The 19341-nt window shown below is 38.2% G+C and overlaps 1 protein-coding gene across 2 annotated transcripts in view; it reads right to left on the bottom strand.

Moving 5' to 3' along the window:
• Window positions 1-19341, bottom strand: part of CEMIP2 (cell migration inducing hyaluronidase 2) — a 36354-nt gene that overhangs the window by 2141 nt on the left and 14872 nt on the right. For both annotated transcript variants that reach the window (XM_010177962.1, XM_010177961.1), the window contains 14 exons: window positions 17399-17608; window positions 16234-16439; window positions 15562-15631; window positions 12713-12841; window positions 10978-11066; window positions 8899-9030; window positions 8342-8377; window positions 7483-7638; window positions 5118-5295; window positions 4412-4627; window positions 3687-3895; window positions 2971-3156; window positions 1600-1819; window positions 908-1006 (listed from right to left, as the gene is read on the bottom strand). In XM_010177962.1, the coding sequence (XP_010176264.1) occupies window positions 908-1006; window positions 1600-1819; window positions 2971-3156; window positions 3687-3895; window positions 4412-4627; window positions 5118-5295; window positions 7483-7638; window positions 8342-8377; window positions 8899-9030; window positions 10978-11066; window positions 12713-12841; window positions 15562-15631; window positions 16234-16439; window positions 17399-17608 (2136 nt within the window). The remainder of the gene's footprint in view (window positions 1-907; window positions 1007-1599; window positions 1820-2970; window positions 3157-3686; window positions 3896-4411; window positions 4628-5117; window positions 5296-7482; window positions 7639-8341; window positions 8378-8898; window positions 9031-10977; window positions 11067-12712; window positions 12842-15561; window positions 15632-16233; window positions 16440-17398; window positions 17609-19341) is intronic.

The raw sequence follows: 19341 nt of genomic DNA on the forward strand, positions 1-19341 counted from the left end.
CAGTCCTTGGCTTCTACAGGGAGATCATACATTTCAGGTGACTTACTACCTGCCTCAGTCATTGCTCCTGCTTCAGGAAGCTAAAATTTAGATACTGAGCCACCTGGACTTCTTCGCAATAGTATGGTTAATCTGCTTTGGATACAGCACAGACATTCCCATAGAAGTTGGCAGCTGCTAAGGTTACACTGTTCACATGTCATTTGTCTGTCTAGGTAACTCAAGAGTTTTACTATTTCAACCAAGCTAATGCACTGACATTGCAGAAACTAAGCCACATGGAGACTTTAGGCTTTGTGGTGTGAGGATGTCTCCAAATGCTCTTTCAGCATCACATGCAAGTCTCCTTCAGCATCTGAATAGAAAAGTCAGTGTAAACTGGTTTTCATACAGTATCACAGCCGTAGGCTTATCAGGACCACATCAGAACAAACACAGAAATCCCCATGAATTCTTTAGTAATTGCCATTTTGAAGGAGTTTAGCAAAGCTTAATGGCTTGAATAACTCATCCCATTAACTCACCAATCTGTTAGCACAAAACCAACATGGCTTTAACTAACAGGTTGTTTGGTTTTGGGTTTTTTGTTTGCTTGTTTGCTTTTTTTTCAAAAGCAGCCATCAATAAATGTATATCCATCCAGACTTCAACATGAATCTGAAGATTTTAAACTTTCCCTTAACTGGTACAATTTTCTCTCCAGTTGGAAAGGATTCGAATACAAAATGTAGCTTTGGAGCCCCATTTTCTGAGGTTAAAACATCAACTTTTTGACTGGCTTTCATGAACCAACGCCTTTCATTCAAGTGAAGAAAACTGAGGTCCGCATTATGTAGAGCTGTACAACTGTTGTAATAAATTGCCAAAAAGAAAGACAGTGGAAAAAAAACCCATAAAGATTACTTACAAAAATAAATGCTTGCTGACCTCTGCTTAACTCTTTTTTACCAGATGAATTAATCTGCACAAGGAGGTAGTTTTTCTGAGGATCACTGGTGAATACCATCTGGATATCAAACAAAACATGTTAAGTACACATACCCATGTGTCTTCAACACTTTATCATGCCAGACAATTTACAACAGCCTCCTCATGCTCAAAAGCAAATGCATTCATTTGTCAGTGGCATTATTTATGGTATAGCAATGCTAATAAATACGTATAGTGTAATCTATTTTATTCCTCGCTTTCAGTATTTTTCTCAGCTTGTATAGCTAAAACAGATAATGCAATTTCAAGTTCATGCTAACAAGCAAAGATCTAAAAAAGAAGAGAGAAGGTTGGCCAATAGCATATAGACATTCAGTAAAGCTACCCACATGGAGTACAGACAGTACTGTAGTACAAGACATCAGATCTACATATGTCCCTTCACCGTAGCACTCTGAGAGGTGAAGCAGTATTTTTCAAAGAACAAAAACTGAAACCTCTGTGCTACAAGAGACTCCCCACATTTTAGCATACAGAAAATTAACAGCGTGACCAACGCAAACTGGTAGGTGCAGTATTCTGTGCGGAAAGACTGAAACCTGCCTTAAAGCGAGCAGACAGCAACACCAACTACACAGTTCAGGAAAGTTTTTGCTTATTTTATTTTACCTGAGTTGTGCCGCATTTTGTACATGGTACAGTAGTTTTTACTGGCATCCGCTTTATGACAGTTGGTCCTTGGTAGTACTTTGGGTAAGCTTTTGCCATGCAGTTACTGACCCCTTTTGCTGAATCTTTGGTCACAATCTTGATCCTTTCACATCCCTGAGATGAGCAATAACTGTGACCATCTCTATTATATTTGGCTTGAAGAAATAAAAACAGTAACCTACACAAAAAGGAGAAAAAGAAACTAAATCAATTGCTGGGAAGAGAGGTATTTATGTTAAACATTGACAGCTGTATTTAATGATTTTCAGAAGGAGAGAAACTACAGTATTTACTGCTGCACCATTGTTCAAACTTTTTCAAAATATTTAGAATTTACTAGAGTTAGGAAGTCTCTACTGATATATCTGAAATTCCCAACAATTAAAGGAGACATCATTATGATTGCATATGCTTTGTAAAGACCAGCCACTCCTCAAATTAGTGGCTTGCAGAAAACAAAAACCAAACTACAGAGCATAAATATTATCTTTGATCATAGATCTTTGCAGATACCCAGCAGTAACTGTTTGGATATTCAGCTTCACCCACCAGCACCGAACAATGTAACTGTACTGTTGCAAATGCCTGGAAATGCAGTTTAGGGGGCAGTGGTCATTAATATTCACAGTACACAGAGACTGGTAATTCTTCTATTATATATTTGACTGTTATCACTGTAGCTCTTAGTCAAAAGAAATTAAAATATCTTTTCAAAAGCTACACACAGATAAAGTAGCAGATAAGGGAACAAAGTAAATAAAAAGAAAAAATTATAAATTAAAGATCAACATTTGTAAAACACAAAAGTGATGCATGCAGGACTTATTTTACTCAAAGTTGACCATAACTTAAACCTCTCAGAAGGATCTCAGTGGCCTCTGTCAGAAGTACCTTTGAAAGAGAAACTAGGACTTTTAAGTACTTTCGAGAAGGCTGAAAATGGATCAGGATTTTCAGAAACATTCTTAAAACGGTCTTGGAACAGAAAACTTCGAAATCTCTAGAATTTTCTATTTAACAAGAAGGCACAAATTTTCTTTGAAGACTTAGAAGTTAATTCTTTAAAGACACTGCTCTGCACCACACCAGATACCACATTTTTGCCTGGCACAGGGTAGGTAGGAAGTATCTGTAGCAACTGTGGTGGTCTTGGAAAAGTATTTCAATGAAAACCACTGTATTTTGGAGATTCAAAATCACATAAAGTATTATTTTAAATAGGCTCTGGGCTCCTTCACAACAGTTTTCCTCTGTTTCTTTGAACACTATCAAACTGGACATTTTAAGCTTAAACAACATCTTCCAACAGGGTCAAGTTACAAGAGTTACCCAGTACTGTTGTCAAAGTAAAACTTCTTATCTGATCGATTCTTTTCCAGCTCCATCATTGAAGACACAGGCATGTAGCGCTCTACCTTGTTTGACAGAGCAGATGACCGCCTTTGAAAGGTTTCCAATACTATAACAAAATCTGTATTTGGTTGATAACAAAGACCAACACGAATCCAGTCATTTCTGAAAACAAAAGAAAATGTATGATTCACTGTAGGAACAGTTTAGATGACAATATGCAGTAAACAGGTCACTCAAAAAACAAGTAACAGGAATACAAAAAGCTTCCAAACCCTTAACAGGAAGATCTTCATTCTTGTCTGTACACAAAGTGTTTCATTAAATGCCATAGTAACTTTGATATTCTCACAATATATTTGATTTTATACTTTAGACATTTAATAAGTTTATCTGTCAACAAAATCAAGTATGTTAAATTATTAAACTCCAATTCTGCCCAACTTCACTCTCTGCACATTTTCTTCTCCAAAGGATTTTCCTTAAAGACACTGTCCTAGACAAAAGTTTAACTTCAGGTGCAGGTCTGTTGCTTAATCTCTTGTTTTTCATACTTTAGTATTTCTAATTATGAAAAAAAACCAACTCAAGATCCAGTCTTACTGATGGTTGTACAGTCTCACGCATGTTAATTCTGCAGGACATTACTTCAAGTATTGCCTTATGGACCAGTGACATCAAGTAAGTAAACATACTTGTTGAAGTTAATGAGATAAAGATAGGTGACGTTTGGAGCTTTTCCATTCCAATGTATTGTGTAGCCTTTTTGGAGCATCACTACTGGCTGGTATTGCTGAAAGACAGCTCTCTGATTAATACCCCGAAGAACCATGGGATTGGCTGGGTATTCATCTCGTACGATAATCATAGAAAGATTCTGTCCATTCCAGGTTTGGACATAAACCTGTATAATATTCAGGAGGATGAAAAGAAAGAAGAAAAATTTGGACACTGTGCAAAAGGTAATGAAATAGTGAAGAATAATCAGTATATTATTAGCCAAAACACTGCAATTTGATGTTCTGATTTATGCTATACACAGATATGTCCCAAAGTAGAGTCCTTTTTGAGAAACTATTGCAGATTTTGCCCATTTTACAGACAAAAAAGGGGAGGGAGGAGAAGAAAAAAAAAAAAGATTCAGATATAGTACTTGGCCAAACTCATACAGAACAGGAACCAGAATGGGTATCAAACCTATGTGAGATTTAAACTGTACTCCCAGTTTTTGTGCTGCGTGCTGAAAGGAACATGATATACACAACTGGCTGAAAAGTGTAATATGAATAAAAGCATTTTAAAATGTCAAAGAATTTTAAAATCCAAAGATAGGTAATTTTGCAGTTCTTATACTCCCCTGCTCCTACAAGTAGTTCATATTGTAGACTCGCCCCAAACAGAAAGCTACAAGAGTACTAGCCTGTGCGTAGGTCCCACTGCAAACCACTCCACTCCATTCTGTAATATTAATGCATTCAGGGTGTTGAATCAAGTAGTTATCCATTCTGCCCACATAGGTATCCTTGTAGTCAGTCACTGAACCATCTAGATCATGGAATATTGAGTTCTTGTCACCATCCAGATCTCCTTCTTCAAACCAGGGACCAGGTTTTCCAAAGAAGGCTTTCAAAGAAACCTGCCAACAACAATTAAAATATTTATATTTTTCCCCAGGTGAAGCACAGACTAACACTTGCACACCTGCAGACACACAGGAATTTGACAAAACTGATTAAAAACTTTATGGCAAGGACAGTGGAATCTTGCAAAACAGGTATTTTGATTTTTAATAATAGGCTCAGACCACCGCTTGCTTCTGAACAGTGTTAGTATTTGTAAATGAAAATTCACTACTAAGGATATACAAAATCCTATAAAAATCTCCTTTCAGCTTTACCATTAGCCATGAAAGAGATTACTGCAACATATCCTGCGTCTCCCTTGGTGTTATTTTTTTTGCTCAGGAGACAAAGGATACACCTTGGGTGACTACCAATTAAGAGAGAAACTCTGGAGGAGGGATGTATGGAACAGACGACCTAGTGCCCTTGGACGTTTATTTTAAATACAGCAAGAAGAAAAAAAAGTCACTTGCAAGAATAAAAGGAAACTTGTAATAAACTTACATTTGGACCAAACTTCACAAGGGAAATGTTGTTTTTTGGTGTCATCTGCCATGGATTTTTCATTAAGAATCCAACTGCACTGGTAAATCTGTCTGGAGTTGGCACAAAGTTTTTGAATGTGCACTTGGTAAGGTGAATAGGTCCATCATAAATTTGAAAGCCTCTGATTGGAAATGTCCTGTTAACACAAGCAAATATTCATAGCATCCTGTAACAAAACCCATTATAAGCCTGAATCTTTGTCATAAATTTCCTTCAGAGGAATCAAGAAAGCAACATTAAGAGAATGACTTGCAGGTTAGGTCTTTGTAAAAGAAATCTTGTTTCTACACTTATCTAATGAGTCAAAAAATCCCCCACTCTTTTGAATTTTCCTGTTACAAGAGCTATCACTGTCCATTTGCAAATTTACCCCTTTCCCAATACAGGAACTACAGCAGGAGAACGATACCACCTGTTCTTTGATCATGGCAACCTGAAGAAGTGCCTGTACACTGGAACAAAGCAAATGCCACTTCTAACTTCAAGAAGGAAAACTCAGGGAACTGCAGGCTGGTAAACCTCAGCTTGATCCCCGGGAAGGTGATGGAGCAGCTAATCCTGGAAACCATTTCAAGGCACATGAAGGACAAGAAAGTCATCAGGAGTAATAAGCAAGGATTCACCAAGGAGCAATCATGCTTGACCAACTTGATAAAACTTCTATGATGAAACGACTGGCCTGGTAGCTGAGGGGAGAGCAGTGACCACGGTCTACCTAAACTTCTGTTATGCTTTTGACACTGTGTTCCATAAGATCCTCATGAAGTATGGGCTGGATGAGAGGACATGAACTGGACTGAAAACTAGATGGATGGCAGGGCCCAGAGGGTAGTTGCATGAAGTCTAATTGGAGGCCAGTAACTTGTGGTGCATCCCAGGGGTCCATACTGCGTCCGATCTTGTTCAACATCTTCATTAGTTATCGGATGACAGGACTGAGTGTAGTGTCAGCAAGTTTGCAGAGAGCACAAAACTGCGAGTAGCAGCTGATACATAAGAGGGTCATGCTGCCATCCAGATAGACCTTGACAGGCTGGAGAAATTGTCAGATAGAAAACTCATGAAGTCCAACACAGGGAAGTGCAAAGTCCTGCACCTAGGGAGGAACAACCCTAAGTGCCAGTGAATGTGTCCTGGTGGAAACCAAGTTGGCCATAAGCCAACAATGTGCCCCTGCTGCAAAGGGGCAAATGGTATCTGGGTCTGCACTGGGAGAAGTCTTGCCAACAGATCAAGTCAGGTGATCCTTCCCATCTATTCAGCACTGGTGAAGCTACAACTACAGTGCTTGTCCCTAGTACAAGACAGACATAAATCTACTGGAGAGAGTTCAACAAAGGGCCACAAAGATGACTGAGTGACTGGAGCATCTCCCACAGGAGGAAACATTGGGAGACCTCAGACTGTTCAGTCTGGAGCAGAAAAGGCTCAGGTACGAATCTCATCAATGTATAAGAATCTCTGAAAGGAGAGTACAAAGAAGATGGAGCCAAGCTCTTTCCAGTGATGCTCAGTGACAGGACCAGAGGCATTGGGCACAAGTTGAAAAACTGGAGTTTCCTCCTGAACATAAGGATGAACTTTTCCACTGTGAGGATAGCTGAGCACAGGCACAGGTTGTCCAGGGAGGCTGTGGAGTCTCCATCCTTGGAGATATTCTAAAGCCATCTGGACATGGTCCTGGACAACCAGCAACAGGTGGCCCTGCTTGAGAAGGGGAGTTGTACAAGATGACCTCCAGACATCCCTTCCAACCTTAACTGTTGTGTGATTCTGCTCAGCTACAACGAATACCTCATGTATCACCACCACATTAACCTCCTCCCTCTAAATGGCTAAGCAGCAAAAAAACAGGGTGGCTTACATCTACCTCACTCTTCTTTCTTGTTCAGTGGCAAAGGTCAGACTTGGCACTATGTTAAACAAGTACCACAGCAAGACAGAGAGAAAAGAAAAGGATCATGGTCATAGACTGTGATTTGACATAGACAGACTGTAGTCTCTAGTGCTAAAGTGACCCTTGAAATCTTTTCACCTGGAAGCTTCCTCTCTTCCAGGCCCAAATGTTGTTTAAGACTAAAGTTTCATTACAGTAGGATAACTTAAATCACTACAGAAAAGCAACCTGCGATAGCATCAGATGAAAACTCACTTAGCAGAAAGGCAAGAGTGACACAGCTGCACACAGTGTTAAAAAGAGAAAGAGAGCACCACCTTCAACAGAGTCCTTAGTTCTCATAGCTCAAGCAAGAGCAGTGTTTACATCTGACACTGAGAATGATTCTTGTACCATTTCTACTTCGTTCACTCATAGCACACTCACCGATTTCTAGGCAGAGTGCGCGCCTTGTTGTCTATTCCTCCAGTTCCCGCATATTTATTTTGGCCGCCTGGAAACCCGTAGTTCTTGCTCTCACCTATGAACAGCGACTCAGATACCTCCTGGCTGGCACCTTCATCATTTGGGAAGCTCCCATCACTATCAAAGCAATGTCAGAGAGAAGCTTTTAGCCAAGACTCTCCGGCAGATTAACATATCGAGGCAGTCCTACTTTTACTTCTGTAACAGTCCTCTTAAAGCAGAGCATTCTAGACTTCGTTTACAATACACAGAACAATAAATTTAAACATCAACAGTATTACAGGTTGTTTTGAAATGCCAGCAGACAGCTAAGCACTAAATTTTCTATCTCCCTTTGCAGGAGATAGACTCTTTCTTTTACAGCCCACTTCTGCAATCCTAGAACCAGCTTGTCATAACCTAAATGGCAGCAATTTTGGCTTACTACCCAACTTACTTGAATCTTTTTTATTAGAAAGAGACTGCCCCTTCTAAATGCTCATTTTCTTTCTTTTCCATTACACACTTCCAGCTGTCCAGGAGGAAAATCAAAGCTGCCTAAGGAATTGTACAATACCAAAAAAACCTGGATAAACATAACCCTTCTGGTGAATAGGCAAACTGTGGTGTAAACCAAGCACAAGTTGAATTAAAGCGCAAGCTTTGGCAGCTGCGTCAGCTTAAAGCCTTCATAGCATCATCCACACCACGGGAAATAGAATTGCGCCCAAAAATGAACCACGGCCTTATGAAAGTATACCTATTTATTTTAACAGATGGATGCATATTTTCTAAGCTTCTAGGCAAGAAAAACCAGAAGTGACTAATATAAAGTACTCACCTAGCAAATGTCAAACCTATTCCATTGTCTGCAAACCTAAAAGAAAGTTCAAAGCTTTAGTCATGTTTTCTGGATTATCCTACAAATAGCTACTGTAAGAGCACATCTTGCTATGCACTGAAGAAAACCTAAATTTTTCTCTTAATGGAATTTAGAACCACCACACACTACAATAACTCTTATAAAAAATGTTACTGCTAAAAAAAAAACCAAACAAACAAAACCATACCAAGTAATTTTCTATATATTTTAAGCAGGAACAGAAGAGCTTCAGGGAGACAGTAGATACCTCGTATAAATTTACTGTCTCTACCAACTTTTAGACTTCTTTTTATTACATAGTTCATTTTTGCACTTAAGGCAGGTTCTCATCTAATCACATATAAACTTCTCTAATTTAAAGCAGTGGGATGGTGCGAATGTGGTTCAAGATATCGAGAAGTCCCTCAAGTTAAACATCAGTCTTCTCTTATAACCCTGCTGTAATGCACTTTTATAAACAAAGCTTTAGGGGAAACTTCTCAACAGAATGCAACTGTTTGCTTCTGGATACCTACCCAGAGTTTTGAATGAGGATATCCCCTCCCCTGACCCAGGCCCCATGATCATTGTTTTTGAAAGAGATTAATCTGTCAATCAGGGCAGCAACTCGGGGCTTTTCAGGGTCTGCATCTTGATGAGGTCGAAACCTGCAACAGATAAAAAAACCAAACACTCAACATAAGAATACCATTTTACACTTGTCATATATGCTGGGCTAAGTGAACCTGAAAGATAAACACTCATGCTCATCTGATGGGCAAAATGCACTCTGCTTCATGTTCTAAATGACAGAAGCCAAAACCAGGTACATCTCTAGCTCTCTTATTCTAGAAAATTGTCCTTGGGGTATAATGAAATAGGAACATAAAACTTCTCTTTTCTAGTAATCTCAAAGGCTTTTGCTCAATCTCCCCGAGTTTCTTTAGCTGCATCTCATCTCCTTTTATCCCCTTGTTTTTTCTTTTTGCCCTCTCAAAGTACTCCCTCCCCACTTGTAATGCAGCATTAATGTGAAAGTTTGATGGAGGGAATTAAAGCCCCTTGGAAGGATACACAGGGCTGACATACACTGTTACAAAAAAAGGCTGGAGGTTTGTCTAACTGCTCCTTCAAATCTTTTAAACTCTTCTGATGTTGCGGAGTGCTCCTTCTCTGAGCATAACTGAGATTCTTCTATTCCAACCCATACACTCCACATTGCTACCAAGATGGTCTCATGTGGTAAGTTATGGCTGGAATCTATTTTAGATAACAGGAAGAAACAGCCTGATTAAAGACTGGTAGAGGCTTTCACTCGATTATCACCAAGATCCCAGAGAAAAAGTAATATATTAAAATAATATTACAAAAATGCATTTGGAGCAGTTAAAGATATATATGCCCCTGATCCTGATCACCTTCTACTCTGATCTGGATCTGCCCTGCCACCCCCAAGGGAGGAGGGGAGAATGGGTGAATGCTTGTTTTTGACAGTCTCAGGCTCCTCAATTAATGTTTAAACTCCTCCAGTTTGGTTCCATGTGCAATGATTAGTGGCCTCAAGTAGTTACAGAGTACCTCATTACTTCTTTGTCTGCTGTGAAACATAAACCCTATCTCATGCACTGAGTTTCTTGCACCCTCTGTTGACGCCCAGTCAACAAATTACAGGTTCTCACAGGGCATTTTACCCCTCATATGTTTCTTTTGACTACCTGTTATGATTGAGGTAATACACAAGAGTTATACAGGTGTTCTGTCAAAATTTTGAGTTAATTTCCAAATCATGAAGTATCAAGTATCACCAAAATTGGAAACTTTCCTGTCTCCACATCTGCAACTATCACTTAACTATCCTCAACGTAAACACTGGTCAATCAGAACTAAAGATAATCTTACGAACTGTATTTTCAGTCTTAATGTTAAATTGCCACAATAAAATGTTGACAGATACAGTTATCCAATATTATCATTTCAGCACTATCTCAGCTATTTTATTTTAAGTTCAGGACAAGATTAACCAGGCACAGTATAACCTGGAATTTTCCTAATTTCTCCATTATTTTCTCTCAAATTTTCTCTCTCTTTTGTAAACAAAACAAAACGTGGTTCATTGTACTATCTCTGCAAATAGCCTCCAGTAAAACTGTACCACTGAGCTATGATTACAAGTCTAAAAGATATGGCAGGGAGCATTCAGCAGTAGGAAAGGCAAATGGATGTATTACTTGGCTCTATCAAGCCTTTTTCTAACAATTATTTAAAGCTGAGTCATAAATCAGAAGAGCAGATTTTAAAGTAAGACTTCACTTTTAGCAGTAATTCCAGAAAATACTTTAAGCATGGCAGTAGAGCACATTTAAAATAACATCTTCTAAGAGGCTGAAAACCATGCTGAGCAAGGACTCAGAAGAAACAGCCAACTCCTGTAAGGCACACCATGCTCTGTTGTTCCCAAAACAGACAAATGAGGGAAAAGAATTTATATTAACTTATTTTTTAGTTGTGATTTATAAATAATTCTATTGTTTTAAAATAGTTTCTCCTCACATGAATGTAGGAGCAATCTCAGAACTTTGCCATTTTACACTCACTTGAAAGACAATATCCTTTACCTTGCATTGTTGTCCAAACAAAGATATTCTCTGGGATCATCAACGCTAGCATTAGTTGTTTTAACACCCTTATCAATGAACAAACCAGCCTGAAACAAGCAAGGAAAGAAAATTCATATCATCCAAAACTAAAGATAGAGTAAACATTAAATTTCTAAAACTTGAACTTTACATTGCATTCAATACATGTATTAGAAACTCTTAGATCTTTCAGTTTGGCTTTAACTGACATATTGTCTAAGGGAAAAACTAACATCTGTCTATGCTAATTTGGGCAGAAGAAAAGAATTGCCTAGGATTAAAAATAAAAAGTAATGGAAAATAATTACAGTTCATTTCAGATTTCTTTCACAACATCTAACTATTTGAGGTTTTACACTTATTTCCAGATGCTGTTCTGGAAAATCTGGAAGCCAATCTTGTGGTGAATTAAAAATATTCTCACAAATGGGAATAAAAAACAAAAAATAAAACAACACTGTGAAAAATGTTTTGTATTTCTCTCTAAAACTAAACTACCTTCACCACTGAAGCTGGTTTTTACCCAAGCAAATATCAACTTGAAACTCTATAATCCAGTATGAAATAATTTACTTTAGAAAACAGAATCAGAATGAAGCATTTGTGTTATTTAATCTGAATTACACACACAAATACTTGCAGCTACTTTCACCTCTGATCCAAATTATAATTACAACTGAGTGCTCCTGCATGAGAAGATCCTCAGATCTGCTAGTGAAATCTAGTGAAATGTGCTGGAATTTTAGCACACAAACTACTACCCTTGTTCAAAGATAATATGAGACATACAGCTGAAAGACTTTTTTTTTTTTAAATACAATGCACTTCTGTATTCAATATTTTTAATTCCAGTCTGAACAAATGCCCCATATTCCCAAACACACTGTTAACACAACTTCTATAAAACAGTCCATCACTTCTTTGTATCACAGACACCCAACTGTCCAGTAAAATCAGTTCCACTGCATAAAAAAATTCCAATAGTGATCCTGAACTTTATTAGGTAAACTTCAAACACAAATAAATATTTAAAGTTCACTAGCTTTGTAAGTGTCATTCTGTTTTTTCACATGTAAATACACACACACACACATATATATACAAATACACAGAGCAGCTAGATTTCAAATGATGTGGAAAATTATACTAAAGTCACATAAATAAAACAATTCTGAATGCCTGTATCTAGCCTAAGAATCCTCTAACAAAAAACTGTTGCCAAAGGTTGGGCTCCTGAAGGCAACCTGGCAGCTTACTCTCTAGTCAGAGACCATGCCACCATGTGCAAACACCTGAGTTACTGTACATTAGAGATGCAGGAAAAACAAGTCAGAGCTATTCCAGGAAGCTATTAGATGAATCTCAACTGTAATAAACTTTGATTCTTCAAGGGTCAGCTTTCTTAAGTGTAGAAAACAATGCCATCAGTAAGAGAGTAGCCCCTGAAATGTTACTTCAGAGAAAATGAATTTCATTAGAGTATTAATTGATTTTAGATGTTTGTGTCTTACAAGGATATTAAACACAGTGAACACACAAAATGTGGCACATGCTGATTATACCCCATTTTACAACGCCAAGACAGAATCATGCAGTTGAAACACAGCATGAATTCATCATCTAACCTGCTTAAAATGTAAACAGACAAGTCCTAATATAGAATAGTTACAAATAAAGAACTTTTTTTTTTTTTTTAATTGACATAATACATTACCTTAAAATTAGAATGAACCCTGTTGTTATAGAAGATTCCTAGAGGTGTAAGCTCTGATTTGGTTTCAAGGGCTAAGCTGTGAGAATCTCCTGTAGCTACCCTGTGGAACAAATACCATATTCCAGCATCCTGCAAGTAAGGAGAGTGTGACATTACTTATCAGTATGTCTGATACTACTATCAGTGCTGATGTACCTAGTAACAAAGGAAGTGTATACTAAGTTGAACTTGTATATTTTAAGTAAGGAAGTGAATAAGAAAATAGTCCAAACCAATTTTGCACAATGGTATATATTTTTCAAAATAAAGTCTCCAAACAACTGCCCAGTGAGAAAATCTAAGTTTGCAGATAACGCTATGTTCTAATGAATAATATGCACTAAAAAGTGTTTTGCTTCTCAGTGAAGCCATTTAACACCACACATTTAAACTCCTCTAATATTTCATACCAGAAAAATGCAATTTTTGCATTTCAGTTACATTTAATCACACACATTTTATTCTCCTTTGTTTTCTAGTAAATCATATCATTTACAGTAAAATACTCAAAACCCTTCCTCTCGTCCTGTTACAGTGTGACTAAGGTTTGTTCATCTCTGCTCACATCAGAATTTAATGACATAGCCAAAAAACCCACAAGAGTTTTCAGAAGAAAAGAAAAAAGCACATCAAGAAGTCTGGCCAGTTCAGAGCACTGTGCCAGTAACATGCAGTAATAATTTCAGCATCTGTTCATTTTCTCCACTTTTTCCAACATCCCTGCTCTTAAAGAAGCTGGATTTATCTGCTAAATGAGACCCATAAAAGTTGTCCTTTCAGCTACATCTGGGTTCACAAGAGGTGGCACTGCGACAGCACTTGCATAGCAGATACATACAAACATGAAAAATTTTGTTAGACCACATGCTCTATGCCCTTAGGAAACAAAAAAAAATCATTGCATAGGGCACATTAAAGGGTTAAACGGTAGCTAAGAAACACTGTATACTGCGTGTTCCATCCATGAAAAATAGTCATCATGCTGCTGTTCAAAAAACGTGGATGAAGCCAATTCACCCCAGCTTAAAAGATTTCACGCATTTCACTCTGAGAATATACTAATTTTCCAAACAGTCCTGGAAATTCTGCTTCTCAGTAACATATTCCCATCCGTAATGATGACACACTTTGACATTTCTGGTGATTAACAATTCCAAAGCAAATGTGGATGTTCCATTAATAAAAATACCAAAATCTTACTTCACATATAATTAAATACAGCTCTATGCTTGGCAGACAAAAGTAATCTTTATCCAAAACACATCCTGATGCTTGGAAAAAAGTTTAATGAACTTAAAAGCTCCTTAAACACTTGCAAGCCTTGAGAAAAATGAGAAGGTTTTTTTTTTTTTTTTCCCCCTCTCTCTCATAATCAGCTCAAACTAAAGAAACATCTATTGCTGATGCACCCTTACAATAGGCTTTATTGTGTAATGAAGGAGCTGGGGGAGCAATGAAATTACTTTATTTGCTTGTGAATTGTTATAGTTTATACCAGCAAAAGCTCTACAGTGCAGAGTTTGTAACAACACAGTTGAAGTATTCTGTTTCTGAAACATAATAAGCTGTAGTCCCTTTACACTAATGTGTTTAAATCCATGCAAGGGAGCTATAGTAGGGTGGCAAAACTCTGAAATGTGCACAAATGCTTGCTCTGACCATGCACGTTCTGGTACAAAAGGAAGGGATATTTACTGGGATGCTCTACAGTGGCAGAAAAAGACCTTGCAGGTTTCAAGCAACAGAGCAAGAAAGTTGTTTCTTTCAACTTAGCCTGCAATGCTAAAACAAAGTAAAGGAATATTATATAAAGCAGGCAAAATAGAAAGACATTGCATTGGGAAGAGAAGAACTGGTTCAATTTGGTAAGTATGTTTAGATCCTTCCTAGTGGTACACAGCCAACTAGAAAAGTTTGACACACACAAAAAAAACCCCAAACACAGACCATACAAAAAGTAGAAAAAAAAAATCATAATTTTTTATACTCTAGATATTTCAACTCATTTAAATATTTTGAATCCTGTTCTATTAAAAACAGTTTATAATGTATTCCGTGCCTAAGAATACACTGACACACGTTCACATTCTACTTTCAGCATTGGAGCCTTTGCAACACCACCACCACCAATCTTTCTTGTTTTCCATTCCCACCGATCTCTTCAGAAAAACTCACTAAAAACCATGCACATCTCAGCCTCTCATCCAACATAGAACGGACTCCTGCTCCCTCCTCCACAAAATGTACTGAGTAGTTCAGCTTTACTTTGCAAGCAGCTGTGACAAAAGAGTTGCACTAATAAAAGGTTCACAAGTACAAACATCAGCAGTCACTGATGGGAAACAAATGACTAACGCCTGACAATAAAAGTGTTTTAGCTGTTTCTTACACAATGAACATTTTTTTGTAGTCATTTTTCATTCTAATGACTACAGCTATGAAGCAAATCTTGCAGAGCACTCACACAGGAAACTCATGACAACCTACAGAAAATACAGAAGCCTTAGTATGAAATGCACTAGTTCTTCGGAAACAAAAGGAATGACACACACTGACGCTACTGTCAGGTCTATTAACTACAAAGAGGAAGAGATCTCCTCTGTTCTGTCCAGAACAAGGATTTTTGGCATCTCTTAAACGCACACCTAGACAAACTCTGCATTTCTACTGCCCATAGGCTGCCAAACATAAAAAGAACATACTGGAACAAAAAAAGAAAAAATTATGTATTTTGGCAAGGTAAATGTTACAGGTTTTACAAATACCAGTGGCATAAGTAGTTTGTGTTGAATTACATCCAGACGCCTCACCTGTGAACCTGCCGCTGCATTATTTATAAGATGATTGTTAGGATGAGAAATCCAGAACGTCGAAACTGCCCTGAAATATTAGTCATAAAGAAGTTATTAAGAAAAAGCTCTAGCTCTTCCAGAAATATCTCCCCTTCATAACAAGCACATTGGAAAATCTAAATTGATGTCTGAAGTCACTACTTCACGTACAAAAAAAAAAAAAAAAAATCACAACCCCCTCCCCCACATTTGGAAGTCAAAAAGGCTTCTTTTTTTAGTGCAATGCGCAGTATTTCACTTAATGTTGTTTGGATACATTGTGCAATGACAAACTGTTTTAACAAATCTCTACAAGAGATAAGTAGTATGCAGAAAAACTAGCAGTGACAACTTGAGAATGTGCATGCCTTTACAGAGAAGCAAAGTTGTGGCCATAAAAGTCTATTACACAAGTATCACAAGAAACAACAATCTTTCAACAAAACAACTTATTTTTTCTCTTTAATAAAAGACTAAACGCTAACTTTTTTTTTTTTTTTTTAATACCACTACTATATGAACTACATTTAAGGTGTCTACATTCATTACATTATACATAAAAAATGTTCTCATTCCCTATTGTCTAGAAAGCATCAGCAGTTTAACTGCTGCTGCTGGTTTGGTTTTACTTTTTCACCATGAATTACTCACATGCAGTCTGTTGCTGGCACTGGGACATAACTTCCATACACTTTATCCCTAATACCAATACACATGCTGCTATTTCTATCTGTAGGAAGAAGAGTGCCTGGTTTTGTGACTAGCCCAAGGTTGTGGAAGAAAGTATTCCTCTGCTCAATGCCATCTTCTGTGAAGAAACAATGACCTAGTGTGTCATAGCCAATGGTGTCCTTTATCTGCAGAAATACAAGTTCATTATGTTAGTAGCAATAGCATTTACTCAGATTTATTTGACAAGTACGAGAAATAGTGTGGCCAGTAGGAGCAGGAAGTGATTGTCCCCCCATATTCGTCACTGGTGAGGCCGCACCTTGAGTACTGTGTTCAGTTCTGGGCCCCGCAACACAAGAGGGACATTGAGGCTCTGGAGTGTGTCCAGATAAGGGCAACAAAGCTGGTGAAGGGGCTGGAGAACAAGTCTTATGAGGAGCCGCTGAGGGAATTGGGGTTGTTTAGTCTGGAGAAGAGGAGGCTGAGGAGAGACTTTATCACTATCTACAGCTACCTGAAGGGAGGCTGTAGATAGGAAGGTGTTGGTCTCTTCTCCCGGGTAACAAATTACAGGATGAGAGGAAACAGCCTCAAGTTGCACCAGGGGAGGTTTAGATTGGATATTAGGAAAAATTTCTTCACAGAAAGAGTTGTCAAGGATTGGAACAGGCTGCCTAGGAAGTGGTGGAGGCACCATCCCTGGTGGTATTTAAAAGGTGGGTAGATGAGGTGCTTAGGGACATGGTTTAGAGATGGGATTGGTAGGGATAGGTTAATGGTTGGACTCGATGATCTTAAAGGTCTTTTCCAACCACTACGATTTAATGATTTAGTTATTACTATCTTGGTACAGATAGTGAACCTTCAGTATCAGCCAATCAGATGATTCAAGCATACAGTTTTATTTATCCCTTACAAATATGCTACTACGTCTGGAGATCTTAGCTGCCTGGAAGAATCTGAAAAAACAGATTGGTGAGATCTGCTAAAAATAAGTTACTGTTTGCGTTTGTTCATTTATTCATCACTATAAAAAAGATGTTACGGAGCATTAAACTTGAAGAAAGGAGGGTACTATTTTTGCTCTAAATGCTGTTTATAACATATATTTTAACACAGTATGTTTTGCTCTCCTTGCACCTACCAGCAAGCCATTAGTTGCGTGAACAGTCACACATCTGGAAAAACAGTGATGAATGGAAAGACCTTCCAGGTAAGTCTTAAAACTATAACCTCCTTTTTCATCCACATCCCCACAAAGGTGAAAGTGAACAGGGTAACTTCCAATCTGCTGCTGGCCCATTTGCTTCAGTTCCACATAGGAGAGATGGACAGATGTAAAATTCTTCAAAATCTAAAAATATTATGAGAAGTCCAGAATGAATAACCAGCTATTTGCTTCTTAACAAATAGAAATTTAAGTTAAAACATTCTCTACACTAGATGTACAGAAGTTAGATGCCCATAGTCACCACAGGCCAACAGAATAAAAGTTAGAACAATTGTTACTGTCTTGCTCTATATCCTGCCTTACAAAAAAGTAACTTTCATAAATAAGTGTAAAAGCTAAAGCTCCACACAGCTAAAACACAACAAGACATGTTGCCACACTTAACTGTTTGGTCTTTACCAGCTATCATGCTAAATATTCTTTATGTATAACCATGTACTGTCCAAATAAGCAGAAGTCACCCACATCAGAGCCTGTCTATACTGAAACTGCACCAGAGTAGCCTATCTCGGACAGGCTTGGTTGAATAAAATCACAGAATAATGATTCAAAGGAACCTGTTGTAATACCTGGTCCAATCACCAGCTCAGCACAGGGTCAGCTTAGACAGCGCTCAGTACGTTGCCCAAGGAATACCTCCAGCCACAGAGAAGCTCATATGACGTCAGCTGGATCATCCCTTTCATCTTCCTGGTATCTAAGCAGAATTTGCCTTGTTGAAAAGCTTGGTCCCATTGCCTCTTGTCCTATCACCCTGCACCTCCAGAGTTGCTCTAGCCTATCTGAACCCTCCCCAGTCCCCGAAGACAGCAATGAGATCTTTTCTCTCCACCTTCCCCACACAAACAAGCCTTGTTCTCGCAGCTCCTCCTCACTCATTGTGGCATACTGCCTCACATGACTACCTTCACTGGACACACTCCAGTGCATCTACATCTTCTTTGCAATGGGAACCCAAAACTGGACACAGCACTGCAGAGGAACTTCTTCATTAGGAAGATATGAAACTGCCTTCAGAATCATACAACTTCACAGTAACACTACATAACACAAGGTAAAAACATAATGGGGCTGTACTAGTAACACAGGAAAGCAAAAGTATTTTCTTCCACCTAAGCTGTTACAGAAACAGAAACCAAGAGCAACAGCTAAAATGCAAGGAGCTAAGCTGAGAAAACCCCTTTTTTTCTTATTTCATTAACTTACCAGTAGTGGGTATTTACAAAAAATAACCATTTTCACATGTACCTGGTCATCTAGGGAAATTAGTAAAATGGACTTTTTTTCTCCCCTCCTCTAATTGCACTCCTAAGGTTTGTATGCCTAAAATACAGATGGATGCTCAAAATCAGGCATCCCTGACATCTCCGACTGTTGAAATTTAAAAAGCACTAATACAGCCATAAAACTACAAACCAACACTCCTCCTCATTGCCACTAAGACTCCTTTATGCTACTGTCCCAGTGACCAGTAGAAAATCCAGGATGATCAACACCCCTGAGGCCATCAACATTTGCTAGTTCCTAGGCTCCCTCTGCTCGAGCACATAAGATTAACATAAACCGAAAATGTCTTTAGTGCTGAAGTCTGGGTTTGGCAGCAGACACTCTGCTACTCTGTACAGTCTCCTGGGAACAGTTTAACAACTTTGATGATTCAAAATGTTTGTCTTCTATTCTACCTTCCAGACATCTGAGGGGTCTGCTGTATTTGTGCTATTGTGGCACTCAAGGTCACGCTTTGCAAGATTCACAGCTTGTATATTATCTTCTTTCATCACATTATCTTAAACACAAAAGACTGCCATGAGCCCACCTACTTTCTTCCACAAAACAAAAACTGCCACACAGTAGGG

Source organism: Antrostomus carolinensis, unplaced genomic scaffold (genome assembly GCF_000700745.2).
Source record: "Antrostomus carolinensis isolate BGI_N321 unplaced genomic scaffold, ASM70074v2 scaffold6671, whole genome shotgun sequence".
Taxonomy (NCBI): Eukaryota; Metazoa; Chordata; class Aves; order Caprimulgiformes; family Caprimulgidae; genus Antrostomus; species Antrostomus carolinensis.